Source organism: Rhamphochromis sp. 'chilingali' (assembly GCF_963969265.1).
Source record: "Rhamphochromis sp. 'chilingali' genome assembly, chromosome: 17".
NCBI lineage: Eukaryota > Metazoa > Chordata > Actinopteri > Cichliformes > Cichlidae > Rhamphochromis > Rhamphochromis sp. 'chilingali'.
In genome coordinates, this window is record NC_137944.1 from 162,174 (window position 1) to 182,465 (window position 20,292).

The 20,292-nt window shown below is 39.7% G+C and overlaps 1 protein-coding gene across 1 annotated transcript; it reads right to left on the reverse strand.

Annotated features, from left to right (window-relative positions):
- Window positions 1–7,021: 7,021 nt before the first annotated feature.
- On the reverse strand, window positions 7,022–15,647 carry LOC308384342 (uncharacterized protein). Its single transcript, XM_080862844.1, has 12 exons — window positions 14,385–15,647; window positions 14,139–14,301; window positions 13,833–14,025; window positions 12,410–12,511; window positions 11,438–11,509; window positions 11,168–11,269; window positions 10,093–10,164; window positions 9,823–9,924; window positions 9,503–9,608; window positions 8,541–8,699; window positions 8,406–8,459; window positions 7,022–7,973 (listed from the first exon to the last, which is right to left on the reverse strand). The coding sequence occupies exons 1-12, from the start codon at window positions 14,485–14,487 to the stop codon at window positions 7,726–7,728; spliced, it is 1,476 nt and encodes a 491-aa protein (XP_080718970.1). The 5' UTR covers window positions 14,488–15,647; the 3' UTR covers window positions 7,022–7,725.
- Between the last annotated feature and the right edge of the window lie 4,645 nt (window positions 15,648–20,292).

Here is a 20,292-nt window from a genome sequence, read left to right on the forward strand (position 1 = left end):
AGCAATGCAAAGTTTAAAAAAAAAAAAAAAATATATATATATATATATATATATATATATATATATATATATATATCCATAGGTCCCTCATCCTATTCATGTAGCCCCTTCCGCCGGGGTTACTTGCGTAGTAGCATTCCAACAACGCCCTGTTTTCGTCCCTTGCCCACCGATGCCTTCTTGTTCCAGTAGCCCACTTTTCGTCAGGGTGCCCTGGTTCCTCAACACCTGACGCGGACCTTGTTGATCCGGGCGACGTCCGAGCCGGCATGCCTTCATATTTATCTGTCTCGCTCATGTCTGCGGTAGGCTTGCTTAGCATAGGGGGTCTAGCCTTAGGACCCTTACTGGATACAGACGCCCCAGGCAGGAATCGAACTTGCGATCCTCTGTTCCAAAGGCGTGTAGTTTAACCACTGGAGAAGCTGGAGAAATACCAAGGGCTCAGAGAAGAGCTCGAGAGGATGTGGAGGGTGAAGGTAACGGTGGTCCCCGTGGTAATCGGAGCACTAGGTGCGGTGACTCCCAAGCTAGGCGAGTGGCTCCAGCAGATCCCGGGAACAACATCGGAGATCTCTGTCCAGAAGAGCGCAGTCCTGGGAACAGCTAAGATACTGCGCAGGACCCTCAAGCTCCCAGGCCTCTGGTAGAGGACCCGAGCTTGAAGGATAAACCGCCCGCAGGGGCGTGCTGGGTGTTTTTTATATATATATATATATATATATATATATAAAACAAAACAAAACCCTAACTTCGAAGTTTGAAATATGTAAGATGTGTGAGTTCTTTGAAAAACTAGAAATTATCTAAAAATGCCTCAAGTGAAAATGTAATGTTTCATCTATGGAGAGGAAAAAAGAAGAAGAAGCGTTCAGTTATTTAAAAATAGGCATTACAGACAGATACAGTTTTAGCCTTGCCTAACTATGATAAGCCTTTCTACTTACGTGTAGATAGAGGAGCAGGTTATATGACAGCTGTGATAACACAGGCGTTTGGAGGAAAACAATGCTCATTAACATTCCTGGTGAAACTTAGACTCGTGTAAATTAGACTCTGTTACGTCAGGCCTGCCTGCATGTGCAAGGCTGTGTAGCCGCAGCAGAGGCAGTAAAAAAGTCAGCTGCACGTACGCAGTCATATGTGCATATGAATTGCACACAGGCCACAATATAAATATATACACTGACAGCCAGTTTGTTCTTTCAGCAGTGCACCACTTTGCAAAAATTTGACATAACAGAGGTATGGTTACCTCTATGGGTAACCCAGTGAAACACGGCAGCTTTTTAAAATCTTGCTGGGAGTGATCACCTTGCCAAAACAATTGGCACTTTGCAAATGTGCAGCATATCAAGAAGACAATTTTATTGTCACAAAAGGTAATAATTTTGCAGATCAAGTAGCAAAACAGGCTGCACAACAATTGGCAGAGCTACTAGTATCCGACTGCTGCCCACAAATACCACTTGATGTACTAAAAACCGAACAAAAAGCTGCAACAACCACTGAACAAAACAAGTGGCTGAAATGTGGAGCACAACTGAAAGATGACTTAATGGTCTGTGATGGAAAACCAATATTACCAGAGTCGTTACACAGGACAGCGGCTGTAGTGACACATGAAGTAATACATGTGTAAACAGGAGGGAGATATAGTATAGATAAACAATACAATACACACTTTTACACTATAAATTTTGAAACTTTAATTTGTAAGAACATGCCTATTCTGTCAAAAACACAACTCACAAAGAAACTTAAGACCTAAGAGAGGCCAGTTTTCCACACCATCCACATGGATTTTATTGAATTGAATGAATGTCAAGGATCAAAATATGAAATTATTGTGTGAATGACGCTACATTTTAGATCAAAAGTTAGTAGAATTACAAAGGGTTTGTAGATTGTAAATGCAAAATGAGTTTGATTAGCCTGTAGAAACACAAAAGAGAGTAACAGGAAGTGTGTGTGTGACAGGACCTTTGCATGCCCATAGAAGGAGTGAGCACCCAGAGAGAAAAACAGAAGAGACAGACTCTAGCCAGATGAAGCAATGGAGGCTTTAAGAAAAGAAATGAAAATGATATTAATGGTATGGTTTAGTGTGTTAATATATAGGCCACAAATAGATAAAGGTGGACTTTTCTCAACCTAGAATTTTGAGCATAGCAGCAAAACCATAGATTAACATAATTGGGAGAAAACAGGCCAAAGTTTGGCTTAAAATTTTACAGCTTGACCTCCCACTTGTCCCGATCCTGAGAAGAAGCTCAAAGGACAGTCAATCTCCTGATGAAGACCAACAGAACATCGTGAACCTGAAGAATTAACAGCAGGCTGGTAAGAACAGTGCGACATAACTGTTTAAAGGCACTGAATGTGATATTTTGCCTGGCTGGGACTTAATCTATAAGGAAAATACTGAAAAGAAACGGAGAAGAAACAGATTGTGTTTGCTGGAGATTTAAGACAACAAAGGACACTTTGAGAAGGGTACAGGGGCCAGTGGGAAGGTGAAGCCCAGAGGAGTATAATTGGGTTGAAATTGAAGCCTGAACTCATGATGGTGTTTAGAGATGTCCACCAGATCACAACAAAGAGGTAAATAAAAATAGAAAACACACATATATAAATTGTTACATGTGAAATTATTTTTGGAAAGAATCAGTAGTCAGATAGTTTGAATCAGACCTCAGTGAAAAGATGCATGATTTGATGCAAGTGAACCCATAGATAAATCTGTTAGAGAGACAACTTTAGTAGAAAATAGGGATATTGTTTTGAACTGCTGTGCAACGCTTCTCAAGTCTCTTGCAGATTAAACCCAGGCGATAAGGTCCATGCCAAGTACTCTTGACGACACCAACAGCTTGCAAAATCGCTGAGAGGCCCTTTTGGATCCACCAGAGCCATTGCAAAAAGGTGGAAGTGAGTGACAACATAACCTAAAAGACACCACCACCCCGACTCTTTGGTGATCTACAGGTGAAGGGAGGGCTGATTGGGTATATCCCGCCTTCTACTTCTCGCCTGTAGTCTACTCACCAGAGCAAATCGGTGTGTCTGGTCATCATGAAGATTATTCTGTTTACCACCTTGGCCCTGCTGCTTACAGCATGGACTCTGATGCACTTAATGGATCAAGAAGCCAACTTGTATAGAAGGACATGGACATATGACAACTCACACCTGGTCGAAGTGACACAGGACCACATCCATCCCTGGATGAACAACGCCTGATACAAATATATATGCTCACACATGCCTACTACAACACAGTATGCTATATTATATGGCAAACCTATGAATATGACTCAAGTGACATGCACAGCAAGCGTTGCCAGTCCAGATTATCAATATTCAGGAATTGTCCTAAACCACAGTGACCCCCTGACTATTGGATTATCGTTTTGGGCTGTTTTTAAATGCATCAACCACCATCAACAATGAGCAAAATCAGGAAATTGATGCCATAAGAATGACTGTTATGCAACACCGAGTCGCCCTGGACATGATCTTGGCAGAAAAGGGCGGTCTGTGTGTTTTGTTCGATACGACTTGTTGTACATATATTTTAGACAATGTGCATTCTGATAATATGACAAATGCTCTACAATTACTTAGAAATGTTCAACAGGCACAGGTGACCGATTGAGCGGCTCATGGAGAACATTGATGTTTAAGGTTTTGATGTTTATTGGCCTAATACTTATCATGTTTTGTATCTTTACTACATGTATTATTCCCTGTGTAAGAGGAATGATATCAAGAATGATATCCTAATCTCTCGTTGCATATGTCACTGTGCCAGATGAGGAAGAAGGAGAAGACGATGAGTATGAAACTAATGTGATGAATGATTATGTTTGAATGATACACATTTTATGACGACCAGACCGAAAGCACTCACAATGTAGGGTCTGTGTCTGAAACACATTGATGTATATTCTTTAAATTCGCGACAACAGGAGGGAATGAGGAAAGATTTTTAATTTTGTGATTAATGCTTAGTTGTAGCTTCATTTAAAGGAAGAAGAGGTTGTGAATTGGAGCCAACACAGGAAGAGAGATTGAAGCCATATGTGTAGAGGAATGCGGTGACATACGACACTTCCTCTTATTCTTACAGACAAGCTGGCGTTCTCTCTCTCTTTCTCTCCTTTTATGGGAATGTCTGCATTTCTATACATACCAAGTTATCTCCTATTTCAGCTGACAAGCGAACAGTCTCTCCTTTTATGGAAATGTTTTTGCCACTCCTACTTCCTTGAAAGCTCGTTTTAAGTATAAATAAAGGACGTTCTGGATGCCCTGCGCGGTTTTTCTGTGTCTCATCTGTTGTGCACGTCAGTGCAAAGCAGATCGGACCGTTGACTGCCCATGCGCATGTAAAAAATAGATATCTGAGTTGTGAGTTTCTTTATCTTCTAAATAATTTTCTCTTCACAGTTGTTGAAATAAGATAAGATAAGATAAGATAAGATAACCTTTATTAGTCCCACACGTGGGAAATTTGTTTTGTCAATTGTAATAATGTTGCAGATGAATGACAAATTAGCAAAAATATAATAACTTTGCAGAAATGCAGTTACTTAGAAGACACACAATTACTTTGCAAAAATACTACATTAAAGGAGAATTTAGCAGAAATATTGTAACTTAGTAGAAACATAGTAACTTGGCAGAAACAGTACAACATGGCAGAGGTATTGTAATACAGCAGAAATGTTAATATTTAGCACAAAAATAACAACTTGGAAGAAAATGTGTAAGAGTACAACTTAATATAAAGTAGCATAATAGTATAACTTAGTAGAAATGCAACATAGTAGCAGAAACACTATAATTTAGCAGAAAAGTAATAACTTAAGCAGAAACATTAGAAAAGCATAATGGCCAGCTGAAAAAAGCTGAACTACTTGTTGTTCAACTGTGAAAAATTGGCAGAAACATTAGAAAAGCAAGAAGGAAGAGCCAGCAGGTACATAAGTGTAAGGCAAAAATGACATGCCTAACGATGTTTACAAATACAGGGAGTGCAGAATTATTAGGCAAATGAGTATTTTGTCCACATCATCCTCTTCATGCATGTTGTCTTACTCCAAGCTGTATAGGCTCGAAAGGCTACTACCAATTAAGCATATTAGGTGATGTGCATCTCTGTAATGAGAAGGGGTGTGGTCTAATGACATCAACACCCTATATCAGGTGTGCATGATTATTAGGCAACGTCCTTTCCTTTGGCAAAATGGGTCAAAAGAAGGACTTGACAGGCTCAGAAAAGTCAAAAATAGTGAGATATCTTGCAGAGGGATGCAGCAGTCTCAAAATTGCAAAGCTTCTGAAGCGTGATCATCGAACAATCAAGCGTTTCATTCAAAATAGTCAACAGGGTCGCAAGAAGCGTGTGGAAAAACCAAGGTGCAAAATAATGCCCATGAACTGAGAAAAGTCAAGCGTGCAGCTGCCAAGATGCCACTTGCCACCAGTTTGGCCATATTTCAGAGCTGCAACATCACTGGAGTGCCCAGAAGCACAAGGTGTGCAATACTCAGAGACATGGCCAAGGTAAGAAAGGCTGAAAGACGACCACCACTGAACAAGACACACAAGCTGAAACGTCAAGACTGGGCCAAGAAATATCTCAAGACTGGTTTTTCTAAGGTTTTATGGACTGATGAAATGAGAGTGAGTCTTGATGGGCCAGATGGATGGCTGGATTGGTAAAGGGCAGAGAGCTCCAGTCCGACTCAGACGCCAGCAAGGTGGAGGTGGAGTACTGGTTTGGGCTGGTATCATCAAAGATGAGCTTGTGGGGCCTTTTCGGGTTGAGGATGGAGTCAAGCTCAACTCCCAGTCCTACTGCCAGTTTCTGGAAGACACCTTCTTCAAGCAGTGGTACAGGAAGAAGTCTGTATCCTTCAAGAAAAACATGATTTTCATGCAGGACAATGCTCCATCACACGCGTCCAAGTACTCCACAGCGTGGCTGGCAAGAAAGGGTATAAAAGAAGAAAAACTAATGACATGGCCTCCTTGTTCACATGATCTGAACCCCATTGAGAACCTGTGGTCCATCATCAAATGTGAGATTTACAAGGAGTGAAAACAGTACACCTCTCTGAACAGTGTCTGGGAGGCTGTGGTTGCTGCTGCACGCAATGTTGATGGTGAACAGATCAAAACACTGACAGAATCCATGGATGGCAGGCTTTTGAGTGTCCTTGCAAAGAAAGGTGGCTATATTGGTCGCTGATTTGTTTTTGTTTTGTTTTTGAATGTCAGAAATGTATATTTGTGAATGTGGAGATGTTATATTGGTTTCACTGGTAAAAATAAATAATTGAAATGGGTATATATTTGTCTTTTGTTAAGTTGCCTAATAATTCTGCACAGTAATAGTCACCTGCACACACAGATATCCCCCTAAAATAGCTACAACTAAAAACAAACTAAAAACTACTTCCAAAAACATCCAGCTTTGATATTAATGAGTTTTTTGGGTTCATTGAGAACATGGTTGTTGTTCAATAATAACATTATTCCTCAAAAATACAACTTGCCTAATAATTCTGCACTCCCTGTATGGACAAAGACACGCAGTGACACATAAGCCACGTCCAGAAAACAATGTGTATGAACATGGATTCAAAGATGAACACAGACATGCAAACATATACACACACACACACACAGTCACACAGAGACACAAACAGCATGGAGTGTCCTATGTGTTTCTATGCCAGTCAATCAGGCTGAATCTGCTCACTTTGAATCCAGTAATGGGATGCTGCCCCCCACAATTGGCTGTCTGGCGACCTGTGGTGCTTAAAAAAAGCTGAACATGGTTAAGTTCCTGCAAAACTACTTGTTAACCTGTGAAAAAATGGCAGAAATTAAAAATAAATAAATAAAAATAAGAAAGAACAGCCAACAGATACACACAATCACAAATATGGACACACAGATGCACAGAGAGAGAGACACACACACACACGGGTCTATGTGGTATGGCGGGACTATACTACGTCAATCCGCCCGGTGGTGGTTTAAGTGGACTACCCTTTTGAAAGGACTTAGAGCCAAGGGAGCGAGGTTAAAGTGTTCGAAAAAATCTGAAAAAAATTTGGGTCACTTCAGACCTCATACACTCCCTATAGAAGTCTAGATACACTGATACACACCAACCAGACTCTATTGTGTTTTCTGGAGACATTGTCCACTTGACAACAATGTGTTTTATGAGGTCCAAAAAAAACAATATTGGGTCTTTAAAGGGACAATGATGTAATATGTAAATAGCTCATCATTACCATGAATACACATCTGACAGGACACAGGATTACTGGAACATCATTTTATTAGTGTTCTTGGATCTGAACATTAATTTTAACCATAAATAAAAAAAGAAATCTATGGACAAAAATGCCCACGCTTCCCACAGAAATATAAAAATATAGAAAACAGAAAAATTAAAAACATTTAAAATGAATTTTAATAGTTTAAAGGTAAATATTAAGGGGAGAAAATATGCATTTATAATTTTTTATTTTAAATATAACCCGTCAAAAAAAACCCTAAATAAATTAAATGTAAAAATTATGAAATACAAACTACTTCTGTATTTAACAAGAACTTTTTTTTCTTTAAACAGAACATCAGTGTTAACAACAATTGGCAATCTGACCAAGATGTAAAACCACAGCTCTCTAAACAGTTATTTTAGTTCATTTTTTTCTGCCTTTTTGCAGTTAATCCTCTGTTTCTTACAAAATCTCTTATGTTTTGAACTGTTCTTCCTGCCAACACCGGATCTTCTACCAATTTGCAATGACTGCATTCATTTTTGGTGGCTAGTTTCCCTTCGTTTATGTGGTCTTTCAAATGCCTCATCACTGCAGCAACCTCAGCCTTGGACCACATGTTTTTGGGAGCTCTTCGGGAATTGTGGGATTGAGCAGCATTTTTCTCTGGAAGATATATAAAGTAGTAGTAGTTAAAACAAACAAAAAACCAAACAAAAAAAACAAAAAACATTTGCTTGTTAAAAGAATGGATGCTACCCTGTACTAACTTCTGAAATGTGTTGCTACCATCAATATCAAAACGAGCTAAAATTCTGTTTGAAAATTTATCAAATTTCTAAAATGAGACAACATTTAGTGTTCCGCTGTGAATAAAAGACTGAATAAAAAGTTGAATAAAAGTCTCTTGATGCATGCTCAATCATCCAGGTAAGTAAATCCCAAAACGTTGATTCTGTTAATCTGGACGTAGCGTTTTCAGTGGGAGAAACATTTTGTCACTCATCCAAGTGACTTTTTGCCACCACTCTGCAGTTTGCCATATGTTGCAAAGTGATGAAACAATAATAAGCTTCGAGAACCAACTGCACCCCTTACCTTCAGAGGGAGCAGCAGTCTCACTTGCTGCAGGCATTGTGAGTAGTCCTTCATCTGCTGATTACACAATTTGATTAAGTTTTAATATTTGTAACAAACATTTTATCCACAGAAACCAAGCTAGTGGTAACTTACCACAATCTACAGTGTCTTGGGGCTGCGCTGTGTTTGTGGAATCAGCTACTGCATGTACAGGCTCACTGGTGCCACACGCCGACATTGTGAGTGATGTGTCATCATCATCTGATTCACTCTCACTGTCCTTTGTTTCAGCATCACTTAATGCAATTTCATCTGAGAAATTGTGGGGGAAAAAAACCAAAAAAACCAAACACATACAACCCCCCCAAAAACCTCACATTAACAACGAGATATGACAAAAAACAGAGCAAATACTGGAAATTATAGTACATAGTTTTACTATTTAAGGCCTGCTGCTGGGTTGTTGCCCTCCTATGGCCTACTCCACATCCAGGTAGCACCTCCATGCTCTGGACACTACACTAACAGACACAGCAAACCTTCTTGCCACAGCTCACATTGATGTGCTACGCTAGATGAGCTGCACTACCTGAGCCACTTGTGTGGGTTGTAGACTGTCTCATGCTACCACTAAAATGAAATCACCGCCAGCATTCAAAAGTGACCATAACATCAGCCAGAAAGAATAAGTGCTGAGAAGTGGTCTGTGGTCACCACCTGCAGAACCAGTCCTTTATTATGGTGAATTGACTATAATTTCCACTTGTTGTCTACTCTATTTGCAAAACAGCATGTGAAACTGGTTGTCAGTGTTACTTCCTAAGTGAACAGTTTGATATAACAGAAGTGTGACTGACTTGGAGTAACATCGCATTGTTTAAGTGTTCCCTTTATTATTTTGAGCAGTTTATGTTATGGAATGGGGAATTGAGGACAATCCCAAGTATACCATTTTTACAAGGTCCTGCACCAATGAGGTAATACTACATTTCTTTAATTAGACGTGACCACCCATTAATTAAAAAGGGAGCAGTGTTCATTTCAGCTGGTCTTAACTTGTTGAACTCCATTAATGCTTTTTACTATATAATGTACCTATTCACTAAATGTCTCACCTTTGCACTTATAGCCAAGCCACTTGAGGGAGGAAACCAGTCCCACACACTGAATGCACTTGTCCAAAGATGATATTGTTGTGCACACCAGACGATGATTGTGACACTGTTAGCAAAATATTGCAACATTTATTTGTTTTGGACAGTTGGAAAGGTGAGGTGTTTTCAATTCAGTTGCAGATATCAACTAATAAACTTCGTCCATGTAAATCACATCACACCCAGGTGACTGCCAAACACACACACACACACAGCATCCATAAAGAATGATGATAGATTAAATTATTAGTTCATTAAGTGGTACACTGGATTATATTTACCCTTTCAGGCTCTGGATGTTTCAGGTCCAGATCATTGTTTGGAAAGCTGTTTGGTTGCGGCTTTAGGCAGCTCACAGTCTTCTGAATCTGGCTGGTCTCAGTCTTCGTGTGTAACAGATAGAAAATGAAGACAAAAGAACAGTAATCTGACAGTTACTAAAAATGCATCACTCAAGAGGATGAATAGACCATTTCACTATCGGCAAATAGCGTAAGGTACACATCGTGCATGAGAAACATTCATTAAAATCTGTCCTAGGTCAATGTTACCTCTTCAAAATCTTGCACTGAAGAAGAATGCATGGCTTCTGAGCCTTGCTGAGGCATTTCTTCATCAAGATCCTGCAACAAAGAAAAGATGGCACAAAGATTAGACCAAGTGCTCTTCTTGCAACTGTACTGGGCAGGCCTGTGCTTCTGTTTTTAATTTGCATGTGTGTGTGTGTGTGTGTGTGTGGGGGGGGGGGGGGGGGGGGCTTTCCACTCAAGAAATGTTTTCTTCTGAAAAAAATACTGGCTACAATAGTTAACAACTGATTCCTTTGCAATCATCCATCCTCTTCCACTTATCCTTATCAGGATTGTGGGGTAGCAGTTTTGGGGCCTATACCAGCTACCATAGGGCAGTACAACCTGGACAGATCACCAGTCTAACATGGAAGGACAAGCATTTGCATTCACACCAAAGGGCAGTTTTGAATCACCAGTTAACCTAACCCCATAAGCTACATCTTTGGACTGTGGGAAGAAGCCAGAGTACACAGCCAGAGAGAGCCCATGCACTAAAGCAGTAAAAAGTGCCTAAAACAAGTTAAGAAGTTGTATAGTACTATCTATCTTAATGTTCAAGCCTGAGTTTCAAAAAATTTCAACATAGAAACAAAGCACATGCAGTCAGTTCTGCATGCTGTAGGTCAAACTGTCAAGACATACGAGAAGACCCCTCCTAAAACCAGAGTGATGTCACCATGAAGCAAACTTTGACGGAGTCCCCCAATAACAGTGTGGTCCTCCTAAGTCACATTTGGGTGGTTAACACACACACACACACACACACACACACACACACACACACACACACACACACACACACACACACACACTCAGATGTTATCCAGACTTGCACTTTGAAACAATGAAAAGGACCTACAAGCCACGGTCCATGTAAATCACATCACACCCAGGTGACTGCCAAACACACACACACACACACACACACACACACACACACACACACACACACACACACACACACACACACACACACACACACACACAGCATCCATAAAGAATGATGATAGATTAAATTATTAGTTCATTAAGTGGTACACTGGATTATATTTACCCTTTCAGGCTCTGGATGTTTCAGGTCCAGATCATTGTTTGGAAAGCTGTTTGGTTGCGGCTTTAGGCAGCTCACAGTCTTCTGAATCTGGCTGGTCTCAGTCTTCGTGTGTAACAGATAGAGAATGAAGACAAAAGAACAGTAATCTGACAGTTACTAAAAATGCATCACTCAAGAGGATGAATAGACCATTTCACTATCGGCAAATAGCGTAAGGTACACATCGTGCATGAGAAACATTCATTAAAATCTGTCCTAGGTCAATGTTACCTCTTCAAAATCTTGCACTGAAGAAGAATGCATGGCTTCTGAGCCTTGCTGAGGCATTTCTTCATCAAGATCCTGCAACAAAGAAAAGATGGCACAAAGATTAGACCAAGTGCTCTTCTTGCAACTGTACTGGGCAGGCCTGTGCTTCTGTTTTTAATTTGCATGTGTGTGTGTGTGTGTGTGTGGGGGGGGGGGGGGGGGGGGGGGGGGGCTTTCCACTCAAGAAATGTTTTCTTCTGAAAAAAATACTGGCTACAATAATTAACAACTGATTCCTTTGCAATCATCCATCCTCTTCCACTTATCCTTATCAGGATTGTGGGGTAGCAGTTTTGGGGCCTATACCAGCTACCATAGGGCAGTACAACCTGGACAGATCACCAGTCTAACATGGAAGGACAAGCATTTGCATTCACACCAAAGGGCAGTTTTGAATCACCAGTTAACCTAACCCCATAAGCTACATCTTTGGACTGTGGGAAGAAGCCAGAGTACACAGCCAGAGAGAGCCCATGCACTAAAGCAGTAAAAAGTGCCTAAAACAAGTTAAGAAGTTGTATAGTACTATCTATCTTAATGTTCAAGCCTGAGTTTCAAAAAATTTCAACATAGAAACAAAGCACATGCAGTCAGTTCTGCATGCTGTAGGTCAAACTGTCAAGACATACGAGAAGACCCCTCCTAAAACCAGAGTGATGTCACCATGAAGCAAACTTTGACGGAGTCCCCCAATAACAGTGTGGTCCTCCTAAGTCACATTTGGGTGGTTAACACACACACACACACACACACACACACTCAAATGTTATCCAGACTTGCACTTTGAAACAATGAAAAGGACCTACAAGCCACGGTCCATGTAAATCACATCACACCCAGGTGACTGCCAAACACACACACACACAGCATCCATAAAGAATGATGATAGATTAAATTATTAGTTCATTAAGTGGTACACTGGATTATATTTACCCTTTCAGGCTCTGGATGTTTCAGGTCCAGATCATTGTTTGGAAAGCTGTTTGGTTGCGGCTTTAGGCAGCTCACAGTCTTCTGAATCTGGCTGGTCTCCGTCTTCGTGTGTAACAGATAGAAAATGAATATACAGTGCATTTTTGAAGAGGCTTTTGAAACATTAAATAAACTGTATGAGAAAGATAAGTTTCAAGCTATTGTCTTTAAAATATTCACTGTCATGTATAGAGAATTTAAGGCCCTATGATTAAGAGACAAATAGTCAGTGTGATTTCTTTATTTTTTAAGCCATTGCTAAAGGAGTAAAACAATCACCTGTAGCAGCAACGAACTGTCACTAGGGCCCATTTATCTTCGAGGGACAAAATTTAAAATGAATCTAACTAAAGAGGCTACACAGCAAAATCTCCAGTGTTAAATTAACACTAGAGAGTGTCTATATGGGTCCACACAACACTGTTGAGTGTTGAATTAACACTTTTGACAGTGTTATATGTTTAAAAGTAACCTAGTCAGTTTTGAAGATTAACAAAGACTAACACTGAGCAGTGCTGATTTTCTAACACTGGAATATTTCTAACATTTTGAGTTATTTTCCAGTGTTAGAAAATCAGCACTGCTCAGTGTTAGCCATTGTTAATCTTCAAAACTGACTAGGTTACTTTTAAACATATAACACTGTCAAAAGTGTTAATTTAACACTCAACAGTGTTGTATTTAACACTCAGAGGTGTGGACCCTTATAGACACTCTCTAGTGTTAATTTAACACTGGAGATTTTGCTGTGTAGAATCACATTAAACATCAATCACTGTTAAAATTTAGAAACCGAAAGCCATTTTTTATTTCTGCATACCTGCTGATATTTTTTTAGTGCTTTTAGAGGGCTTTGATGTGGCAGCCATCACAATTGCCTGTTTTCCATTAGTACCTACCCCTGTTTTTCCAGTAGGTTATAGTACCATGTAGTTTTTCAGTAACTACTGCACCAAGGTTCCAAGTGATCCAAAGTGATCAGAAAATTTGACATAGACTGAATGCCACCAGGTGGCTGGTCAATGGTGTCACTCGATAAGTTATGAGTGCGCCTCCTTCGTGAAAATCCAAGCCATCATTTTTGAAACTCTGAAATGTTTGAAATAGCGACCAAAATTAACAGCGTGATCCCTGAATTGAACACTAAAGTATAGACTGAGCAGCAGGCATTTTGTCACCTTGACGTCCATGCTTGCTGTGGCATTTATATCACTGGATGCTTGGCTGCATTGCTATAGTTACCCCAGGCACAGTAGGTGATACTCAATTTCAGTGAAAAACTAGATGCCCTAAGTCACGTTAAGCCAATTTGAGTAGGTACAAATGTAAAAATGGCTTAGGGTATGCAATTTATCAGTTCCAAAAAGTACAATTGTAGAAATACCTTGCATCTCCAGAGCCAATCCGAGTCACCATAATTATAGTCTATTTCTTCACCTGGACTTATGTCTCTGCTTGCAAATAAGCATAGATGGGGCTTTCCATTGATATTTAATATTTTCATCTTAGCACTTTGACTGATGTGGTTGTCGTTGACAAGTCTGCCTAATGACCCATCTTCTTGAGATGCATCCACACTGTGGGGTTAGGCAAAAAAGTATTAGCTTAACTAGTTAGGAAGCTTTTTTTTCATAAATCAAAAGCAATGTGTAATTTAATCTTAATCAAACTACACTGATATAATACGCACCACCAGAGTTTTCCATCAAACTTGAATTCAAACATGAACACCTTCAGGCTGTCATGATAAACTCTGTGTCTCCGCTCACATTCTTCTTTTGTTATGAGTTTACCTCTGTATTCCAAAAGAAAGTCTCCTTTTTGGAATGGAACAGTCGTGAAAATGCCCCGACCTGAATTGCAGAGGCATACCAAGTGAGTGACAAAAGACAAAGTGACAAACTCCAAATCTAATCCAAACTAAAGACCAACTTACCTTTGAAGGCATTTATGTAGTGGATATCAAGTCCCAGTTTGTCCCTTCCAGCAGAAACATGACAGACTGCATCCTCCCGTGGAGGAATGCGTCTCCTTCGCATGTTCTCCTGTACGTTTTGATTGGCTGTATTACCAAAGCATATAAAGTATTACGATTATCGTCATCATTGTCATCATCATCAGTAGTAGCAGAACTAGCAGTAGTGTAGTTTACAGCATAAACACAGCTGACTTATTCATAGTGCTAATTTATGCCTTCTTTTAAAATGTTAAAGGCCTAGTACTCAAAATGGCGACATGTGACATTTCTGTAATGGCGACTGCAGAGAGTGATACAAGTACTGAGAAAGCTTAGGCATCAAAACTGTAAGAAGTTTTTTCTTCAGGCATATAAATAAATACACGACTAAATACACTTATACCCTTGCTTTTATTTTAGGGCTGTCAGCAGAATGGACAGACATTGGACAAACTGCCCGAAATTAGCTAACAGCGACATCAGGGATTTTGACTCAGACTGCGCTGGTTTAATTGTTAATCGCGTTAGTCGCGATGTCGGCATTAACACGTTTAAGCCACAATAATGCTTTAACACCGAGTAAATCCTAACACGGGTTAGCCCGCTTTATCGCGTTGACGCGGTTAGTCGTCAGCCCTATTTTATTTACTCAATGACAAACGCTGGGGCCGTTTTACTTCTTCAAAGACTCACTAACAGTCCATAAAGCATAAATTAAACCAGTTTAATATAGGCCTGTGCACCTATAATTTCATATAGTATTAAAGTCATGGTGCATTTTACATTAAAAAAGGCTTACCTTTGTGTTTTTAATCCGTCTTCGTATTGCCGTCGACATACACTTGTTAAAGGGCACGCGCGCGAAAGTTGTGGCGCCGTTTCCTGTAGGTACCGCCTATATATATAGCCTACCAATCACAATGACTTCCGGCCGTGTGTATTGAAAATGTGTATTAAATTGCAGTACCTACACACATCCACTCTAACTCGAAACGTCGCTGTGCAATACACTGGAATACACAAAAATCAGGTGAGGGGTATAGGTGGACTTTTAAGAAAATCAGAAAATCTTTTAATTATAGTTTAATAAATGAATTTACACTACAGTTTAAGCAAATACAGGTCAAAAGATAAATAATGACCTCATAAGAAGTAGAAAAAATTATTATTTAGACACTTAAAAATGCATTTACAAGTCATGTTTTAGGGGGACACATGAATACACAGCAAAAAGTCGAAATGTCCCCGGATCCCAGGTACAGCGCAGGTCAAATGTCAATCCATACCACATAGACGCACTCACACACACACACACACACACACACACACACACACACACACACACACACACACACACACACACAGGGAGAGAGAAGCATGTTTTCAGTCAAGCAGCCTGGGAGCTGCTAAATTTGAATCCACAGAGGCTGTGTACTTTTTCCCGCCAAAACAGGTGCACACACACACAAGATCCAATTCAGTCAACCAGTCTAAATATATTGAATTTAAATCTTACAATGAGATCATCCCATTAAAAGGCTTTCTCTCTCTCTCTCTCTCTCTCGTTCTCTCTGTCTCTCACACACACACACACACACACACACACACACACACACACACACACACACACACACACACACACACACACACACACGGAGAGAGAAGCAAGTTTCTAGCTCAGTCAAGCAGCCTGGGAGCTGCTGAATTTGAATCCACCAATCAGAGAGGCTGTGTATTTTTTCCCACCAAAACAGGTGCACGCAGCACAGAGAGACACAGGATTTTTGTAGTCTATTTCTCATAGTGACGACTCCCCTCAAACAAATGACCATAATTTCCTAACCGTAGGGGCTAGAACGGTCATTCTTACACCGTTTTGTTCAGAAGACATGGGGGAATGTTAAAGTGTTAACAATTTATCATTAAAATATGATTTATTAAAGATATTTGACTTGTAATGCACCATAACTGAGTAGAGCGAAGCAAAAACTGCCTTGACCTGCCCTCAAACAACGCTTTGTAACTTTAAATCTATTTGGAGCATTGATATCATTCTTTCACCGTAAGAGACAGCATGATTTGGTGAACAGTCTCTGTGGAAATCCAACAAAAAGTTATGACGAGAGAAAAAAGTGGTTCATTTCCCGAGTTTGAAATCTGAAGAAATCTAAGCGAAGGACAAATTTCATACCCTCAAACAAGTCTAACTCATTTCAGAACGGTAAGAGGTGAGAAAGAAATTCTTGAATTGTGAGCGTCAGGAGTGTCTGAAGATATACTGGGACAAGCCTCATGTCTTAACTTTGTTTCGTTAAGGAGATATGACGATTCGAATATGCCTCTCCTTACAGAAATCAAGCGGTGATTTTGAACAAACTCTCCATTGACTTTCTATGGAGAGTTTTCCGACTTTGTGTTGGTCTGAGGAGATTTGCAAAAATTCTATAAGTCCCACAACAATGATGGTGACATTTCCTGAAAGCCAGCAAAAATACCTACGTTTTGATGTATAATTTGTGGAAGTTGAGTAAAGATTGAGCAAGTAGCAAAAAGTTGTTCGGACATAAAGAGAAGACTGCAAAACCTTCAGTGGCACACTGGAAGCCAAGAGCATAGCAACCATAACGACGCATGTATTTTGTGAAAAATCACAATTTTGCAACTGAAAACTTTAAGAGGCATAAAAGTAAAACGGTAAAAGATTTGAAAAAGCTGATTTATACCTGAATAGCCCAATAATTTGAGAACATTTTAAAGTTTGAATGGTTGTTCTAGGTGAAAATATGAGGAAGTAGTTAAGTTTCAAAAACAAGCAAATTTTAGCAGAATTGCAGAAGTTTCCCATTCATTTCAAATTAAAGGAAAAAAGCTTACTATTTTAAAAAGTATAATAGTGAAAAATACCAAAGACATAGCCGTCATTAGCAGAAATAGCAGAATAGTTTAAAATTTGAACGGTGAAAATCGGCTGAAAATTGTGGAAGTAGTTAAGTGCCAAAAAGTGTACGGAAGTCCCAAGAGGAACTCAATAGTGTGGATGCTTAAAGCATCCACACAATAAAGAGAAACAGGAAAACAATAGTGTGGATGCCTTAAAGCATCCACACAATTAGGTGACTTCTGAAGCAATTGATTGCACTGGATTTTATTTAGGGTATCAGAGCAGAGGGGACTGAATAGAAATGCAAGCCACACAGATTTTTATTTGCTTAAAATTTTTTGAAAACTATGTATCATTTTTATTCCACGCCACAATTATTCGCTACTTTGTGTTGGCCTATCACAGAAAAGCTCAATAAAAAACATTTACGTTTCTGGTTGTAAGGTGACAAAATCTGTAAACGTTCAAGGGGTATAAATACTTTTTCAAGGCACTGTAAATTAGTGGCACACTATTTCTTCTTCAGATTACAAGTTATCTGCTTTAAGGTTTGTGTTTAACAGTTACTTTGTTGTTAAAGGATTTAACAAAAAAAAATTCATAAACAGCAAAATGCAACAGCATGGAGAGAGCTAAATGCTGAAATAAAATGTCAGCATATTGTACCTCTAAAATATCCAACCATCTCAGCTGAAGCTCCATGAATATAATAACATTTACCAGTGTGTAATAATCAAGACGTTTTGGACCCTTTTCTTTGGAGGAAAATTGCATTCTTGGTATTGTATGTCAAAGGCTTAAATACTTCTTTTTTTTTTAAGTATCTTAAGATAATGTTAAAGCATCTGCATGTCATGGTCCCCTTATATCCTATGTGGTTCAGATCCCATTTCTTTTCTGTGCATCTGTGCAATGCTTTGTGCAATGTTTTGTCGACAGGCTGTACAGCTCTACGCACTCTACCCTGGAGGGGCCTGATTGGGAGGAATGGCCTGCCAGATCTGAGCCCATGTGGTGTTATGTTACTTGTGTGCAAACCACCGTTTTTCCATAAGGAAAATAATGTTCGAACATAAGGGTGTCCATAAGTGCAGGTGGCACCAGGACACTCTAGGCCGCAGATCCATGATTGATTTTGTACTCGCATCATGAGATCTGCAGCCGTATGTTCTGGACACTCGGGTGAAAGTTGAGATGAAAGTTGAGACTTCAGGAACTTATAGAGATTTACATACACTTTAAATGGAGAAACACACAAACTGACTGATTTAGTAGTTACTAGGTGGCTACTGTTAGGATTGAAAATGTTTGATTTCTCTTACTAAAATAAGCAGTTATAATCATTTTCACACATTTACTGCAAATGTGCTCATGTGAGTTAGCACTCAGTCTTTTGAAGGTCAGAAGCTTCGTTCGTCATGACTGTCCGGGCTGATATATTGTAGGAAATGACTTAGACTGCAGACGGGTAATCGCAAACACGCTTACACACACGAATAATGATTAGAATAAGTCTCTGGAGAGTTCTGAACATGATATTCTAAACCAAATTTGAATCACTAGAAGAACAATGGATGATAACATTAGATTATCAAGGCTAGGCAGAGAAGTGTTTTCCTTTTCTGTCTCTTACAGGGGATGGAGCAGATACCAGACGAAGTCACAGAGAGACGAGGATGCTTCTCACCAAGACTGCTGTTGGAGTCAAATTGTTAAATGTTGTCATTGTGTTACTTAAATTTGTAAGGCTTAGTTCAAACAGCATGATCAAAGACATTCCTGTGTTTCTGTTGACCTCTCCAGCCTGTTGGACGGTGGGGGAGGCTATAGTGTTTTATTATAGGGACATCTATGTGAGGGTTCTGTTTTCTTGTTTAATAAGCTTCCTGCCTTTATGACCCTTTTGTGGGCAGGAGGTCACAAACACAAACACACACATACATTCTCGCACATGCATACACACACATACACACATAGTGCCTTATGTTTTAGAACCATAGGGGGGTTTTACAATGGGAGGTGCTTGTGTGTACTGTAACTGTTTTCAATAAAAGGCGGCAAGCGAAGGCCTAAGTCTGGGTCATTCTGCGGTTGGATTCAGAGTGCTTTTCTGAGACACCGACCAGGGCCTCCCTTGCGGAATTAAAATCAATTGATCGCTGATTGTCTTGCTTCCTTGTCGTTAACGGGAATAAGTTTCTAAACCAGCGGGGCCTGTGGAAGCACAGACCCAACAACTGCCACGTCCGTGCAGGAGGAAGATAGCTGTTATAATCTATGCTTTTGTCTCACTATATAGAATAGAATAGAATAGAATTCAACTTTATTGTCATTGCACATGCACAGGTACAGGGCAACGAAATGCAGTTTGCATCCATCCAGAAGTGCTTTAGTGATATAGATATATTACAATATATATTAGCAATAGTATAGATATGTAAGTATATTACAGAAATGGGTCTATTATGGTATGTTATAATGTACACGGTATGAAGTATGTTGTGAATATTCTATAACTAAGTATGTACAGGCTGTAGTGAGTACAAGCTATGTGCAGGCTATGAACAGGATATAAATATGAAAAACTATACAGAATATGAAATAAATAACTTTACAGAAATCTGAGATATACAGCTATACAGAAATGGGAACTATGCAAGTTGTAAACAGTTGTAGGATTAAAGATTATTGAATGTACAGAATGATTATTTACACGGAGCTATACAGTAGTGCAGTTAAGATAAGTGAGGGTGTAGATAGTTTCTACAGAGGCTATATAAAGTGCTAGTGGTTGTGAGTGGTGGTTCAGTCCATGTTATTATTGTGTTTGAGGGTACAGTTGTCCATTGTGGGTGTGTGTATGTTCAGTCCATGTTTTAACGTGGGTCAGATGTCAGGAGGCAGAGTTCAGGAGTCTGACAGCTGTGGGGAAGAAGCTGTTCCGGTACCTGGTGGTCTTCGTCCGGAGGCTCCTGTGGTGCCTCCCAGAGGGCAGGAGGGTGAAGA

What these genes read in the sequence shown, in the direction of transcription:
- LOC308384342 (XM_080862844.1), bottom strand. Translation starts at nt 14,487, where the DNA reads ATGCGAAGGAGACGCATTCCTCCACGGGAGGATGCAGTCTGTCATGTT. An exon ending in CAGTGCAAGATTTTGAAGAG is followed by an intron (nt 9,925 to 10,092) that starts GTAACATTGACC and finishes TTACACACGAAG; the next exon opens with ACTGAGACCAGCCAGATTCA. An exon ending in GCTTGGCTATAAGTGCAAAG is followed by an intron (nt 8,700 to 9,502) that starts GTGAGACATTTA and finishes ACAATTTCTCAG; the next exon opens with ATGAAATTGCATTAAGTGAT.